A 17,113-nucleotide genomic window follows, 5' to 3' on the forward strand; every position below is an offset into this window, starting at 1 on the left:
GCGTTCAGATCTGATGTCCATGTGTGTGTTGCAAAGTGGGTTTCTTGTACATTGCACCGAAGATGCCCTTCATACAGGTTTAAACCTTTTTCTTTCCAAATTCTTTGTTCCTGCATAATAAATCTATGTTTAGACAATAGCCTAAGACCACAACTAAGAATTTTTGTCATCATTCTCTTAGCAGTAACAGCATTTCCCAACAGCAACTCTACTACCTTACTTAAGCAATGGAAGTATTTTGACACTTGTTAGCGAAAGACTTGCTGTGTGCCATTCAACATTTTCCATTCCTTTTTATTGCTGCAACGCAGAAAAACAAGAGTTACTTAGCTATCTAGATGGGTGTTTCACAACAACCCAACTCAGGCATCTGAACTGCCATCCCTCCGGTGACATAAGGATCACTCTTGTATAACAGAGCAGGCTGATGCTGTAAGGAGACCAGAATTTCCCTGCAGGAACCAACAGAGGCAGCTGAACAAGTTTGTCAACATAATTAGCAGAGACATTGCAATCTGAATCTGAGCAGGATTCCCATGGTTGGAAGTGGGTTTAAGTGCCTGAATTGTCATTAATCTCGTGGCTATGCCTTCTTGTGTGAAGTTACACAGGTCACAGCTCCATCAGGAAACAGTCTGCCCATGTGGGAAGTGGTGCTTATTATGGCTCAGCTGTTACAGTTACAGTCCAGAAACACAGGAAGTCTTCTGATGAGCTCAGATATTTTAAAACGCAAAGCAGGGTGCAGTTACAGCACGTGGCACAATCACCTATTTTCTGCCTAAACGTTTCCTACCATATGCATATTCCTCACCCACGGCTGAAGTATTTAACACACAAGTGCAATTTTTGTACAGTGTATAAGCAAGGAAACTTTGTTTACTTCCATTATAGAAAGACCATCTCAATATAGAGGCATAAGCTTAATATTCAATATGCTAAGTGTTTAATTCTCTTTGCTTGGAAGATGATCATTTTGCTGGTTGGACACACCTATCAACCAAGAAATATATGAAATATACCTTCCAGTACCCAGGTTCTTACACTGCCATTACCATATTATCTGGGGTAACAGTAAGGTAAGGGTTTCATAAGCATTTCTGTCTTCAGCACAAGCCAATTTCCAGACAAACAGAACTCTTGTGAATCATGCAACAGATGAGTCTTACCACAGTAATTTATTTCTTAAAAATCTAGTTTATTGCACTTGTCTCAAAGCACAAACGAAAACCTAAATACAGAAATAAAATAAAAAAAAAATCCTAGTTTTATTAAAACTACCCTAAAAAGTAGTCTGAGAAGAGCTCGACACCAATTTAATATTAACGACCATAGCAAGGTACAGTATCATACAGTAAACAAACAACTAGCAAGCTCAAGCCATTACTAAGATGACTTTGAAAAATGTAATACAAAAGTGTCACTATTAAATAATGCCACTGTACTTGAGCATCCGGTGCTTGGTAGGGTGCAGAGAAGTACTCGTATCCCTTCTCCAAAGTGGTTGATTCAGGAGCTGCCAAAAGATACATTTAAGCTGAGTTTCAGCCTCTTTGGGGTCCTCAAGATACCAAGCTATGCTTGCATAAAACAAACTGGGTTACTTCGTGAGCAGATTCCATTACAATCCACTGCCAGACAGGCTTAAAAAACCCTCTGGGGGTATTTTCCATATACGGATGAGCTAGCAATGAAGTAAACATCATCTGTAAAAGGGAAACAAAGCTGTCCTCCCTGCAAGACTGAAAGAACAGACTGAGAACTGACAGCCAGTATCACAAGTGGTACTAAAAATAACAATAACAAAAGAAAGTGACATAACTTGGTTCTCTCTCCACAGATCTACATTCTCACCTTGCACCACGTTTGTTCCAAGTTTAGTGCAGTACATGCATGAATTATTCTGAAAGAGAACAGAGGTTAAAAAGAAAACACATCCTATTCTGTATGTATTGATTAAGTTCTCAAAACAGAAACTTCCCCACTGTTCAACACCTGGCCTTTTCTGAAGCTGGCTCATTTACAGTATTGGTTAGCAGCTGCTTTAACATTCTGATGGTTTATAAGCTTAGAACAAACACAAAATAACTCCTCCGCCTACATACTGAACTAAAGTTCTCTCATCCATAGTCCTATTGCTTAAAAAAGATGAGGTATCTTTCAAAAAAGATTTAGAGTTTAAAGAAAAATAAACTGCAATGATTAACTTAGGTTACTTCCCAGTTCATCACATACCTCTGCTGCAACATCTGTTAAGTATAAGACACTTCAAATTTAGCTAACATAGCTAAAAATCACAATATTGTTAAGTATTTTCTCACAATATCACAATTTTTAATGGGATATACAGGTAATTCTATCAATTACCATTTTGCTTTTAATACATCTATGTTTGGTACTCAAAATAATTTGAGTCCAAATGTTAAAGCACTGGCTGGAGGCACAAATATAGCATAACAGGTATTATGAAAGCTGCCTTGTACATTCCTGCATCGTACTACAAACCCAACATGCAACTTCCTATTCCAAAGTGGGAATACCCCCCACCCAAAACTGTCAGCTTCCCGATGGCTGCGTGAAATGAGCAAAAGTTCCCCTGAAATTAGGTGTAATCCAAACTTCTCACTCGTGAATGAAGCCAAGTTAGAAACAGAATTTGCAGACATGGAAGGTTAGTATAGCCTTGCAGCAGATATTTATATGGGAACGGACCAAACTAAGCTCATTTCAACACCAATGCTGTGGAATCACAATGTTCTGAGATCTTGCTAAGAAATACTTCGACATATTTTCTTCCATGCTGCAAGGAAAAAATTATTCTAAATATATACAATAGTTGGAGAGCGTTCCCATAAGTTTGGAGTTCCAAGTACAAGAAGAAATTGAGAAAAATGTAATGTTTCTGCTGTAGAGAAATATTTAATGCAACAGAATTCCTTCTCAAAATAAGTACACATGTATTAGTGTGCATGCTGTTGTGAAATAGTCACTTCCATTGCTAATCAGAATAAGTTAAAGAATTATGTTTCCAAAGGAGCTGCTACAGTAGTACGGTATAACAATCGCAGTATGCCACACCTAAAGAGTCTCCCGAGAGGTACTGGAACAAACATCAGAACTCACAGCTTGAGGGCTATTAAACAGGTCAGTTTTTTAAATACAAAAGTGCTAATATCACAGGTCCAATATGAGTGGCTTTTTAGATCCAACATTCTGTACATACATTACAGTAATTCTTTATGTCCTTCTGTTTTTTTTTTTTCTTCACTGCTTCAGAAGCTTGAGAGACTTCATATCACTTCCCATTCATCTTCAAAATCATCAGGATGAAGCAGAACAGAAGTATCATTATTTTTCTGCAAATTATGGGAATGGCTAAAGGTCTTAGTGAGGCGCTGGAGAAGGGATCCTGAAGTGCTGATTGCCCACAGTTCATCTAGAGGGGTCACTGCAAAGCATAAATTATCCATCTTTTAACGAAGGTAGTAGGCTCCAATAATAAACAGTATATAAACATTTGAATATAAAATCGAATTAAAAAAAATCTGAATTTATTTTTTCTAATTGTAAACAGAGAAGGTTTTTACTAATGTGATAAAAGCACCTTGGTGAAACTGACTGTCCACAAAGCATTTAGATTACATAGCTCTCCCTGCTAATGATCAGCTTGAGCACCAGCAGGCAGAAGTCAGCAGAAATCACAATGTTCTGGATTATCACGCAGAGCCAACTTGCCTGTTAAACGTGAGACATTTCCAGGAATCTTCTTCCAGTAGTCTCCTGCTGGATTCTTGTCGGTGATGCCATATCGACGAGCTACATCTCCATTTGGACAGCGCGCCCAAACGGTCCTCGTACTTATAGCCAGCTGGCATGCCTGCAAACCTAAAGATAATTGACATGAGGACACGAGGAGGCAATAATCACAGGCTTTCTAATGTAGTAAATACACTTGCAGTAAAACTTAGGAGAAGACAGCGAGACTACAATATTTTTTTATATATTCTGATATTAATACTAGAGAAGAACTCCATTATAAAAAGGCGCAAAGAAATACCTAGTTTTCCTAGAGGCTAAGAAAGAATTGGCAAGTCGACAGTTTAGGACTACATTTTTCCTTACACAGACTTTAAGGGAGGAGAACAAAGTAGACGCTATTAGATTCTGAGCTTCTTGCCCTATATAAGCAGAAGATAAGAATGCAGGCCACTTGCATCACATGGAGCAGCTGTAAACAAACAGGCTTTTTAATTGCAGACTTTGTAGTCACTGCAACTATTGACTGTAATAACATCACGCTGTGGACACACTCTGTTATGTAGCCATAGCCACAAGCAACAACCAATTGAGGATCTTCATAAACCTATTTCTGAGCTTCCACTGTATTTCACTAACAGATGGGGAATAATCTGACAATTATAATCTTAGTTTGCCTAAAAATGGTTAATATTATAGACATGGTGGACCTTTTTTCTTCCTCTTTAAAAGAGAGCAGATCCTCTCCAACTGAAGTGCCATGCACTTCTGCAGTGATCTCTCTCTAAAAAAGCAGACCGCATCAATACACAGTTATTTAAAATGAAACAACTTAAATTTAATTTTACTTATAGGCAAAACGAAAATGTAATTACTTAATCTAGAATGCATCCAGTACACAGAATTAATAGAAAGATGTGCAAAATCACATTAGTGTTTTTTTTTAGCCACATGCGGACAGGAACCCCACATTGTATCACATTTAAATGCAAAACTTCCCAAAGCATAGTAGTCTCCTATTACTTAGGAACATTGCTTTAATCCTAACTGAAAGGTAACTGTACCGTTCATTAATTCATTGGCAAGAGCCTGAAATAACACACAATGGAAGTTCATTTGAAAACCAGACTTCTCTTCAGTTAACTACACAGTGTTTTTAAGTGAAACCAAGGTCCTCTTTAAAAGACAACCCTAACTGAATACTTTACTGAGTTTCTATAAATAAGTAAATTTGCTTACTGAGAAAAATATCTGATTTAAGCATTGCTATCAAACATAAAAAACAAAAGGGGAAAAAATCACAGAAAATGGCAGGAAGCACAAGGAACTAACATATTAGTTTTTACCTGGTACGTGCTCCCAGTCAGTGCCTACAGGCATTTCTTCTGTGATTCCCACTCGTACATGGACATTCCATTTGCTATCAATTGCCCACAGCATCTGATCATTTGGACTCGAATGAATGCTGACCAAGTTGACTCCTACCGGCTATAAAAAATAAGCACAGTATTTAATCTTTGCACCACTGTATCTTTAAATACAGACACTTGCTCCTCACAGAAGCACACACACAAAAGTTGTAAAATATTCACCAGAGGCAAGGACAGAAAGAAATTTAACTTTTTACTTGTCATTGTACAAATTACCAATTTTTCAAAAAAGTCAATCCCTTCTTAAATAGAAAAGGAACATGAGTGAATGTCACCTGAAGTTACTGATATTCATATTTGATGTTCAACATCCAAGTTTAATAATACTCGTGTTTGCTCAAACACTGTTATCCCAATCAAATACACAGTTTCAATTACAAGTTGAAGAGAGAACTCATCTACAGAAATGCGGGAACAACAGGATTTTCCTATTGCTTTCCTGAAAGTGTTCCTACCATAACTAAATCTCTCCTGTAGTCCTGAATATACATGAGCTGCGTATTTTTAAGGTCTGAATGTCCCATCTTTGCAACGATGTGGTGATCTGCCCTCTCCCCTGTATTCCATTCTAAAGGAATATGACCTTGAAACTCATGGTGAGCCCAAGTGAAATACACTTCCCATTCTGCTCCCAGGCAAGTCCTTACTCCATCTGCTCCTGTGGAAATTTGCCTTAACTACTATCCAAAAGCAGTGTTACTGACCACGGCATTTTACATACAGCATAAAGGTCACGACTTTGTAGCAAAATATATCAGCCAACAGGTTTAGTGTATGCAAATACATTAAAAAACAAACAAACAAACAAAACACATACTTAAAATAAAACGCAGATAAGAAGAAAAAAGGGATTTTTCTGCACATCAGCTTAATAGAAGTTGCAATGAAGACGACAGTAAGATGCCCTGAAATATGTCATCTGACAGAAGCACCACATCTCTTGCAATAATCTCACAGGCATATGCCAAGTATCCAGTGTGACAAATACCAGAACAAGCAGCTCTTTGTATATATAAACCTGGGAATATAGGACCATAATCAGTACACACATGAGTGCACAACCCAGCACCAGATGGGCCTTCTGTGTACAAAACAGTTACCTGCTTTGGCTTTGCTTTGAAAGTTCTCATGCTAACATCTGATCTGGGTCTGACCCAGTTATAACCAGGCTCAGCTTGCAGCTCCAAATCAATCCAGTCTATTTAGGTGGTGAGACTTTTGACAGACTGTCTTCTGTTTGTGCTCTCATCAGGTATTTGTACTTTGCTGGGAGCTTGAAGCTGGTTGAGCCTTGAGGAAGTGTTTTCACCTCTGCTGACAGTAAACTGACAATGGCTGCAGGTTGAACACTGACAGGAAGACACAATTTATCTTGAAGAGACAAAAAAGATAACCCACATGACACATCCCTCTATCTTGCCACCCTCTTCACTCAAAGTTATCCTCACTCCTGGGTCCCTTTCTTCATCACATCTCTCTCCATACTTCTGCTGTCGTAGTTCCATGCTTTCAAGGGAGCTGCAATTAATAGCTTGTGCAGACTGAGTTACTGCACACAGCAGGAGAGCTTGGCTTTTTTTTTTTTTTTTTTTTTTTTTTTTTAAATCCACTTACTTCCTTCTTCCCATAACTTTACTCTACCATAGCGATCTCTTCCTCAGATTTAGGGACTTCATGTCACTTTCCTCATCTCCTTCACACCATGAACTGCTGTGCTTTAGGTCTGCAACATTCCCTTGTGTTGCAACTACGGTCCTTCAGAAAAGGACTCCTCCTTCTTACTGACCTGTTGGGATCTGTGCACCTTGCTCTCTCTCCACTTTTCCATGTCAGGAAACCATTCTTCTTCCTCTATCATTTGCCTAGAAACAAATTCCCCTAGAAATAGCTGAAGAAATATTTCCATCCAGAAGGACTTAAGTGCTCACACCTAGCAGCTGAGCCTGTGCATTACTACAAAGTTATAGGTAGTGGAAACTAAGAACAAGCAAACAACATACCCCAAAAAGGCAGGTAGCATAAATGGAGTTGCATGATACACAAGCTGGATAGCTTCCGATATCACTGCAGGTTCAAGTACAAGCAAAGCAATTACCTCTACCTAATTCTACAGAATATCAAAGGAATATCAAAGAAACAAATGGAATTACCAAGTTCTAAGATCTCCACAAGCTTGAACAAAAATTCTCTCTATATATTTTAAAGCAAGCTCCTCTTTCCTCAACTTTTCCTGCCTCTCTGAGTATTTTACTTTTGCTTTCTTTTCTGTTATTTTTTTTTTTTTTTACTTATTTTTTTTTTCTGATAAATTCACATTAGGGAAACAATCCTCCTACTCACTCTTATTATAAATGATCCAGGCAAGACACCGATGGCAACATCCAGTGCTCTTAGCAGAAAACACCCCATTCTGCTGCAGCTTTCTGATGTGAAACAGAGTAAAGGACAGCTAGTGATGTGATTATATACCATAGCTTTTGGAACAAAACAGCGACAAGATGCTGGGAAACGGGCACAGGCGATTCTTAGAGCCTGTTGCAGAGGTTTTAAACACATTAGTTGGCTACCCAGAAAGCACTTATCTGCAACAAAAAGATGTTCCTATGGCTATCACAGTAGGATAAAACTGATTTAGAGTCTTCTTGACATAACGTACCACTTCTGGAGAATATCTCAATTTTCACTAAGTTTTAATTACCATAAAAATGTTTAAAGTATTTTATAATCTATATAAGAATAAGAAGATATAAGAAACAGATCTCTACAGCTGCAGGAAAAGATTAAGTAGAGTTTTCTTATAGCAATAAAGAGAGCTATCAGTGCAAATTTATAAATCTGCTGATAACATTTCAAAGACTGATAGGCACAAAAATGAATAAATTATTTCAGAGTAGCCTTTTCTTAACTCATTTAACTTGTAACAGCGTTCATGAAATCTATATTAGGATCCGAGAAAATGACATGGAGCTGGGACAGGGCAGGGTCAGGCTGGGGGTTAGGGACAGGTTCTGCACCCAGAGGGTGGCTGGGTACTGGGACAGGCTCCCCAGGGAGGTGGTCACAGCACCGAGCCTGACAGAGCTCAAAAATTGGACACCACTTGCAGACACAGTGTACTTCTCAGTATATAAAACTGCATGCTAAGAGCTGTGAATATCCTAATTGCCTGCCACAGAAAACAAGAATGAAAAGTAGTTTGCTAGCGCCCAAGTTTCTGACCAGAAGACAATGCTGATGAAACAAAGTAAACTTGAAAGAAGCACTTAACTGACAAATTGTTAAATGACATCATTAAATCGTATCTATGCTAAACATATTTCAGTTATAAAGTTGTCTGTTAGCTTTATAATTCCATGCAAATCATTTCCATTCCTTCTGCAGACCACAGAGAATATGCTTCAGTGCAAGAGCTTTGTTTAAACAACGGTATCCAACAACAACAACAACAAAAAAAAAACAAAATAAAAACTAATGCAGTTGTCACCCCTGAACTCTAAAGTTTTGCCTTATTGTAACTACTTCAGCTACAGACGAACCCAAACCACACCAGTTCATTTCATTGTCAAGGAGAAAAGGCCAAAAAACACATGCACATGAAAAATGCATCTGAACATTTTCCAAGTCACTTTTCAGAATCAGAGAGTCCATGTATCAGCAGACCTCCACTATCACTTTTCTGCTGTAAACGTCCAGGGTGAGGAAGACTAAACAGAACATTGCCAGCTTGTCCATCCCCCTTTTTTTCAACTAATGGTTTGGTGGCTACAAGCAGCGTGAAGGTATGAATGCTCTACTCACCTTCATAAAACAGAAATACCTTCAGCTGCTCCAGGCCAGGCTGTAAGAATATCACTTCTGAGCAATTTCCCACACCGTTGAGCACTATCTGTATGTAGATCAGACTCATCTGACTGTTCTGATGGCTAACAGACACACAGACCTCATTAACTAGCTTGACAAATAAATACTGCAGCTTAGAAAGACTCCTTGACATGGACCTGACCACTGCATATTATTTTCAGAGTTCCATTTGAATGGCAATTGTAAATCACTTCCACCATTGGAGATATCAACCAAGCAGGAGCAACTGGTCAGCAGTGCTGACCAGAGCGTTTTGCATTCAGACTCTGAGGAGCAGAACAGCTTGCTAAGTGCCCCTTTTTCCCTCTGTAGAAAAGTTCAAGGCAGCACACGAGAGCAGGAAAGGTTACGAATCTATGTTTAGTCTTCCTTGAAGCTCCATGTTTTTCAGTAATGCTGCCATAGAATTGTCAGAGAAAGGTTATTTATTGACTGAAAAACTGGAGCTTTATTTTCTCAGAAGCCTTAGAATAACATGACTCCTTCCCCCAGTTTGTGCCTTCAGCGAGTAAACAGACCCGAGCCTCAGTGCGATACCTCCAGTCTATGGCTCGCACAACCAAGAATGGGCAAAAGGCACGCAGGCAGTTTTCTTGACCTCTCATCTCTGTCAACTCCTAATTTTTATTAAAAGTGTTTTTCTCATAGAAATATGCAAAAGATATTTTGCACACATACATTATGACATAAAATCCACGAAAAGGTCATACCAAATCCATGTGACTACTCAACGTGGTGAAGCTCTAGCAGGTCCACAAAAGATTTTCAGAATATGTAGCACAACAATTGTTCCTTACAAGCAGTTAATAATAATAATAATAATAATAGTAATAATAATAATTAATGCAAAGACCATTCAGCCCATGAGCCTAGTCTGTTGGTTTGCCCAGCTGTCTTCTGGTCACACTGTCTAAGGTTACAGACAGCCTATAATGCCCTACACAACATTTTGTAATTTCCACTACAGGTGTTTTCTTTTTTTTTTTTAATAGCATACTAAAAAATTAAAATGTTAGGATGAGAACAACTGTGTCTTTATAGAAATACACAACACTACATGCAATAACTTTGCATGAAACAGAACATAATTTAGTACAAGGTAATAAAAACCTTGTATAAGCAAGGCTCTGAAAACCAAGGCATTTCAGGTTTTTTGTTTTGTTTTAAAACAAGTTTAATGAGCATCAGTAAAACACCCTCTCATTCATTCTATGATAAGGGAAGTCCATGCCTGTAGGTTTTGAAATTTAAATGCCTTACCAAGAAAAGTAAAACATTTCTGTACAGTAAAAACACAAATGCATTTGTAAATTCAGCCTGACCTCTGCTTTGACAACCCTAACAGTTACCAAACTCATGTTTTCTCTGCCATTTTGCATCTTAGTGTTGCTCCGTGTCACTTAACACATTTCTGATGAAAATGCCACACGCAGCTGACAGTAACAGAAATTCTGATTTCACTATTGCATTGCTTTACAAAGGCCTATAGCCTTTAAATGATATAATTCACTTACACAACAGGAGTTCGTGTGTATGGGAGGATCATTAAAACAAAACCCCAAGAACTTACTGGTGGGAGGTTTTGTTTTGTTCTTAAAACAAAGAGTGACCTTGTGACGCTCTGGAAAGTTACAATCTGCCAGGATTCACGATGTGCACTGTAAGCCTCCGAAATACCGGGGGGATGCACCGGGGACGTAACAGCTGCTACTCCCTCAGCACTCATCCAGCACCGAAGCTGCGGCCTGATTTCTGCCCCAGGTGAGGTGCGGCCCCCAAACACAAGGCTCTGAAACGTGTTACGCTACCGGACAGAAACAATAGTATTGCAGGGGGTTGAGGGTCAGAAATCAGCTCGCTGCCTCCCAGGCGGAGGATGCATTCACGAGAGTACAGAGTCCAGCTTCCTCTTCCTTGCCTGCTCGCTGGCTGCGTTGTGCTCGGGTTCAGTGGGGCAAAGGACAGATAGCGCCAGGCTACGTGACAGCTCTGCGGGACGGGCCACCAGGGCAGGGGAGACACCACAGCCCTGCCAGCCAGCTTCCTGGGAAGGCAACCAAGCACAAGGCCCACCAGCCAGATCTGGGTGCTCAAACAGGGGGATGCTGCTCGGCACCACACCACAGAGGGGACCCTGAGCTCCTCACTCAAGGAGGAAGGGTTGGATGTGCCTAGCCGTTGTCCCAGCCTGGCTCCTTACTCTGTATGGACTTTGGGTTTGCTGAAGTCCTCTCACTGTCAGTACTGTTTCTGCTGCCCAAATTACTCCACAGAAGCCAAGCCCTTGGTTACTAAACTGGATCCAGCCTCCCACAGATTTTAAAATGAGATAAGCTGAAGTTCAGTCACATGAAAAGCAAGAAAGTGCTCTAACCAGAATTCAGAAACTGCAGCTTTAATGAAAAAACAAAGAAACAAAACAAAACAAACACTCAATTTATACTAGCAGAAGTAATTTCTTGTGACCATCTCTCAAAATCACTTTTCAAGGTCTTCTATTTATAAATACTTCAGGATATCACTGCTTTCAAGCATGAGAATAGTTCCACTGAAATCAAGGCACATGCTTGCTAAATCGAGTCCTGTATCCTTCACCAATGATGTTTTCTATACCACTGCCTGAACATTTTTATTTTTGAGTAATTCTGAGAAACTCTCAAGCCTCAACATTAGGAAATATATTTAGCTTTCAGAAGGGTAGATAAAGTAACTGAACTTATCAATTTCTGTAAAATAATTAAATTGCGTATTAGCTAACGGAAGTACGGGCACACTGGAAGAGCCCAGATTTGAGGCTGTTACAAGTACTGAACAAGTGAAAGCATGAAAATAAAAGGTTCTCCTTCCCACGGGTTCTGTTTTCAGCATAAGTTGAGGCTTTTTGAAAAGCAGAAGCACCACCTTAAGATCATATTCCACAAGGATATGGAAAAATCGTGTACTCAGTTTTCTGGGCGTCTCTCATTTTGTGCACCCTTTTTGTGATCGGAGGCTTCTGGTACCGATAACCATTGCTATCTAATGTGACAGGCTATATGTGCGCTTCTCTGAACACGACGATAGCAGTGCCGTAAAACAAATACCAGAAGGCTAAAACTCCAAAGCAGAAAAATACTGTGAAACACAGTGACAACCGTTTTCCTAACTTGCAACAGAATGGAAGGTAACGAGCACTGCACTGAGTGATGGAATCAGCGTGAGACGACTTTACTAAAAATGCTGAAGGCGCATTTTTCTGGTATCTACAGAAACTTCTTATGTAACCTGTAAGAAAGGCACATGCCTGTGAAGAATTGTACATGTTTCAAGTTAAACGTTATGGTATTCTGAACCAGCTAAACAAAATACACTGCAGCAGGAGCTCTGATCTCACACGCTTCTTCACAACCCACCTCGAAACAGCTACTCCACTGCCAAATACAGGTTTTTCTTTACTTCTTCTTGAAAACAGTAGTCCTCCATGAAAATCCTCTCCCCCCTCATGTCTTCAAGAGGCCTTACATGAGTAAAGATATATGGAATAACAGACCAGATGGTCTGGTGTACAGATAACCAGAAGTTTGAATGAGTATTTTACCTTCCCAGCCTAAATGGAATTAGTCTAGTAAGAGATACTTTCTCAACATCTTGTCTTACCACACCAAAGCAGAACTCCCATCAGTTACATCTGTGCAACAGGTAGGTTGTGCAAGCTATTTCGTGCTCATGAAAACAATCTGACTTGAAAAGAGCAGTCATGTGGATTATGCACTACAAATAACAGACTTTTCCATGGCAAGTATTTTCAGCACTAGCCTGGATGATTCTGAAGTAAAAACACAGTATTCTCAGCAGAAAAATCCCTCATCCTCCAAAGATCCTTGAACAATTATTTCAAAAAAATCTCTCCCTACAGTTAAGCTTTGATTTTGGCCAAAAAAAGATGTTCTCATCACTTCATCCTGTAAGTACCACCTAACGCAGAACTGGCCTTAAAAGTAATAGGGAAAATGCAAAGGGAAGGCAGATGGCAGCATAAGAAAGCCTCCACCCTAGGCAGAACTCTTAATTAAAGAGAGGAAAGGAAACAAAGATCATAGCAGCTATTTCTAAGAAGTCACACAACATCTACAACATCTGCAGGGCACAACCAACCTCCTAACACTGAACACAGAGTAAGGAAAAGAAAGGTATTGAAAAAGAAATGAAATCTACCATGCACTGATTTTTGCAGGATCACAGAAATCCCTGAAATTTCAAATGCCATTTTTAATGGTTGCTTCTTAGTTTTGAGGCTTGGGGCTTTTTTTTTTTTTTTTTTTGAATGACAGTGCAAGTGTGAATAACTCACAGTTTTGTTTTGTTCTTATATGTTTTGCATGCAAAAAAAGAATTCTTCCTAACTTCAGAAGAGCTATCTTATCTTAGCTATGACATCAAGCTTGAAGTAGAAAAAGACAATTAGAAGGCTGTTTATGGGAAGAGTAGTAAATCAAAAATTCCTCTAACTTGAAATGTCCGTACTGCAAGAGATTATTTTATGGCAAATTGCACTAAGCTCTTTTGCTGATCCTAGGAATTGCACCAAGAATTAGAAGGTTTACATAGTAGCCAAGTAGTGGACATCTTTTTAAATAAGTCCCTCTCTCCCCACAGCTTGGACAAGCTACAAAGCTATTTAAATAAACTTCTTGACTTAATAAAGTAAGCTTTTTTGATCCTATCCTCTAAGAAATTCCGATTACGAAAGAGTAAAGAGAAGCAATTAATCAACAATTAAGATGTTTAATCTGTTCTTGGAGTAAGATTGATTGTTTGCAAGCAATAGGTGATTGCTAACTCATTACAAATAGTTGTTCTCATCCTTGTTTCCTTTAGCTCTCCCTAAACAAAAGTTTTGCTTACCTAAGAGATAAGCAAATATATATAAATCCCCTAATACAAATCTGATTAGGTGGTTCTTAAGGCCAGTGTTACGTTAAGTAGTCCTTGTAAGAAGCAAGCTATTCTCAAAAGCAGATTTTGCTTCTGCATTTTTTTCAATAGGTGCCCAAAATCAGAGACAAAATGGAGAAAGAATTACTTTCAAACAGGCCTTTGACTTCTAGGGAAATTTTAAAGCAATTTTTCAGGTGAAAAATATTTTTAACTTTTAATTAACTTCTACTCAATAACAACCCAAATTAGTCTTACTGAACATATTAATTTTTTTTGTTATTATTTTTTCAGTCTACAAATTTGAAAAAACATTCAATTTCATAAACATACCCACACCCATACATACACACATACTCTGTAGTATCTGCATGAATAATAATTACATTGCTTGCTCGTTCTTTGTATTGAAGTGTAATGTATATTGAGGCATGCTACAACAAATAATAGTTTTATACTGTATATTAAAGATGGAATGAAGAATACGTTCCATTTCATGGATGAAAACCATTTCATCAAGGAGTTTTGATCAGCTCTGTCAATGCTCTTAAAATAGCTTCCAAGAAGTGGCTTAACTACATAATTTTGACTTTCAGATCATACAATAGAAAGGGTGAAGCAGAGAAGACACCTACATATGGACTACACTGTTCACGATACTGCAATATTATCAACCACTTCTTTATTTTATCCAGCACTTTAGACAATGGAGGGCAGAGAACACAACGCTAATTTTCATCAAGAATTAGTGCAGTCCGGAGTTATGAAGAGAGAAGTAGCAAATGAGAACTGTTTCAGTCTAGATTAAGAAAAAAGCCATAGAGAATCACAGATTCTCTGATCTTACCTGTTTGGTTTGTGCTGGAAGGGACCTTAAGGATCACCCAGCTCCAGCCCCCTGCCATGGGCAGTGACACCTCCCACGAGCCCAGGTTGCCCAAAGCCCCATCCAGCCTGGCCTTGGACACCTCCAGAGATGGGGCATCCACAGCTTCTCTGGGCAACCTGTGCCAGTGCCTCACCACCCTCTGAATGAAAAAATTATTTTAAATGTCTGTTCTAAAAATCTAACAAAACTATTGTCTCTGAATACCTTTGTGAAGCTGTGCAATGATGCTGTGCAATTACAGCACTTCTTTAACAAGAAGTGACACTGTAAAAGCAGAACCTGTAGCTGCTCACAAGCTGCTCATGAGTCATGAGATCTGGGATATGGCAAGTCATATTGGCTCTGACATTTACTAGGGAATGAAACATCCATAGCTGATTTTAAATTACATTATTTGAGAGTATTTCTGTGCTTAAAGCAAGTGAAAGACAATTTTGATTTCCTTCTTCAAACAGAAGATGACTGAACCATTCACAAATGCTTCTTACAATTCTTCTGTTGTTGTGAACATGAAGTGATGCAGCATGAAAGTCAGTTAAGGGACAGATAACAGTAAGGGGCTACTAAGAAGCACCAAACAGTCCACTTCTCAACCATCCTTTGTCATATTTGTTATCCAAACACTGAGCTAGTATCTGGAAGTAATTTTAAAGTCCATGTTTTCTTATTTTGCATTCAGTCTTTGGAAAAGCATGGGTGGTTGCTCCCCGAGTACTTTAGTTACTTGTTTCAGTGTTGGAATTGTCTCCAAACAAGCATGTAGCCCTTGAGTTTTCATCTCCACAGGCAATGTTTGAATTTTTGCCTGTTCATATTGACTCATTAGATATGCAGTGTCGGGAGTTGGCAAGATAACAGGAAGAGAATGCTCTGGGTAGCAGGAGGTTATCATTTTGGAAGGCAACATCACCCAGCTTCCGCAGTAAGCTGTAGGAAATAACACGGTATTCAACCTTGTCCAGTTAAAGACTTTCTACGTAAGGAAGTCTCTGCTAAGTAACGAGCCAAAGCAAATCCCAATTTCTTGTAAACACCTTTGTATCAAGCAGTTTAATCAACTTCTGTAGAGGATTAGAGAACGCACTCAGTACAGACAAAATAGTGTAGTGAAAGCCCTCCAGGTTATTTTCCTGGTTAGATACATTTTCATTAGAATATACTGCAAAAGTTTATTCGTCTGTCTATTGGCAAACTCAATTAAGCAGAATACATCCTAGAATATGTCATTCCCTCTTCACTCCCCTTTTTAAGAAAACTATCCTCATGGAAGACATCATCATTCATATCCTAAGTCTCCTCTTCCCAGCTGCCTTGCCCCCCATTAGCAGACAAATTTGTATCTTACAGGTAACATCAGAAAGACCCACTCTGCAGCACACAAGAGTGAGCAGTGTAATCTACCCCTCGTTGTGACAGCCATCACTCAAGTGATTTAGTACTTATTTATCAGTCTGTTCTGCTATTCTGCAGAAACAAGATGCCATTTCTCCAGGTCTGATTGACCACATTCCCAGCACAGAAGGACTAGTTTAACCAGTGCTGAGCTAACTGAGGAGATGCAAATCTGCCGTTTCATTTCCCTGTTTCCCTGGCCTTCTTTGCTGCTACACCCCCGAGATTCACAGGAGGAGCTAAGAGTTGGCTGTTAAGAGGCAAGCAGAAGTAAAAGGGAATGATGTAAAAAACAAATCACCTATTGCAACTCCACTGCCAGAGACTGACTTTTGTTTCTTAACATGACCCTTCAGAAGTACCATGTATTTCAAAATCTTCAGAAACAGTTCTGTAACATTATATTATTAAAACGTAAATCAAGTATGCAAACACATCCAGCACTACTATGCTAGATCAGCAGACAGTTCGACTGATTTCAAGCCAGGGAGCAAAGAATGAAATCAGTGCTCAGAGGTCAACTCTTTTGCAGCAGTCCCGAGCCATGATACAGAACTGCAAGTTAAACTGTGGAATGTGTAAAGTATTAGAGCAGCACTGAGGTTTAAGGAGAGATTAAATGAGAAACCAGACACTGGAGAAATATATTTTGTCCATTTGCTATATCCAGAAAATATGCTCCTAGTGTACTTTAGGAGGTTTCTTTCCACTCAGCTCCTCCCAACTGGCAGGTAGAACAGAGATCTTACTTGCCAATTCTGGGAATAAGGGAGAAGAGCTGCAATTGTACGGCACGCTGACTAACCACTGGATGATAAGGAAAGTCCCTAGATCCAGGCACAGCACCCTGGCAAGCATCCCAGACTCACGG

At 39.2% G+C, this 17,113-nt stretch overlaps 1 protein-coding gene across 4 annotated transcripts in view; it reads right to left on the minus strand.

Moving 5' to 3' along the window:
- Positions 1-1,152: 1,152 nt before the first annotated feature.
- Positions 1,153-17,113, minus strand: part of TECPR2 (tectonin beta-propeller repeat containing 2) — a 43,581-nt gene continuing 27,620 nt past the window's right edge. For all 4 annotated transcript variants that reach the window (XM_082760978.1, XM_082760977.1, XM_082760975.1 and 1 more), the window contains 3 exons: positions 5,103-5,244; positions 3,736-3,885; positions 1,153-3,448 (listed from right to left, as the gene is read on the minus strand). In XM_082760978.1, the coding sequence (XP_082617104.1) occupies positions 3,291-3,448; positions 3,736-3,885; positions 5,103-5,244 (450 nt within the window). In that variant the 3' untranslated portion in view covers positions 1,153-3,290. The remainder of the gene's footprint in view (positions 3,449-3,735; positions 3,886-5,102; positions 5,245-17,113) is intronic.

This window comes from Aythya marila, assembly GCF_965140915.1.
Source record: "Aythya marila genome assembly, chromosome: 5".
NCBI lineage: Eukaryota > Metazoa > Chordata > Aves > Anseriformes > Anatidae > Aythya > Aythya marila.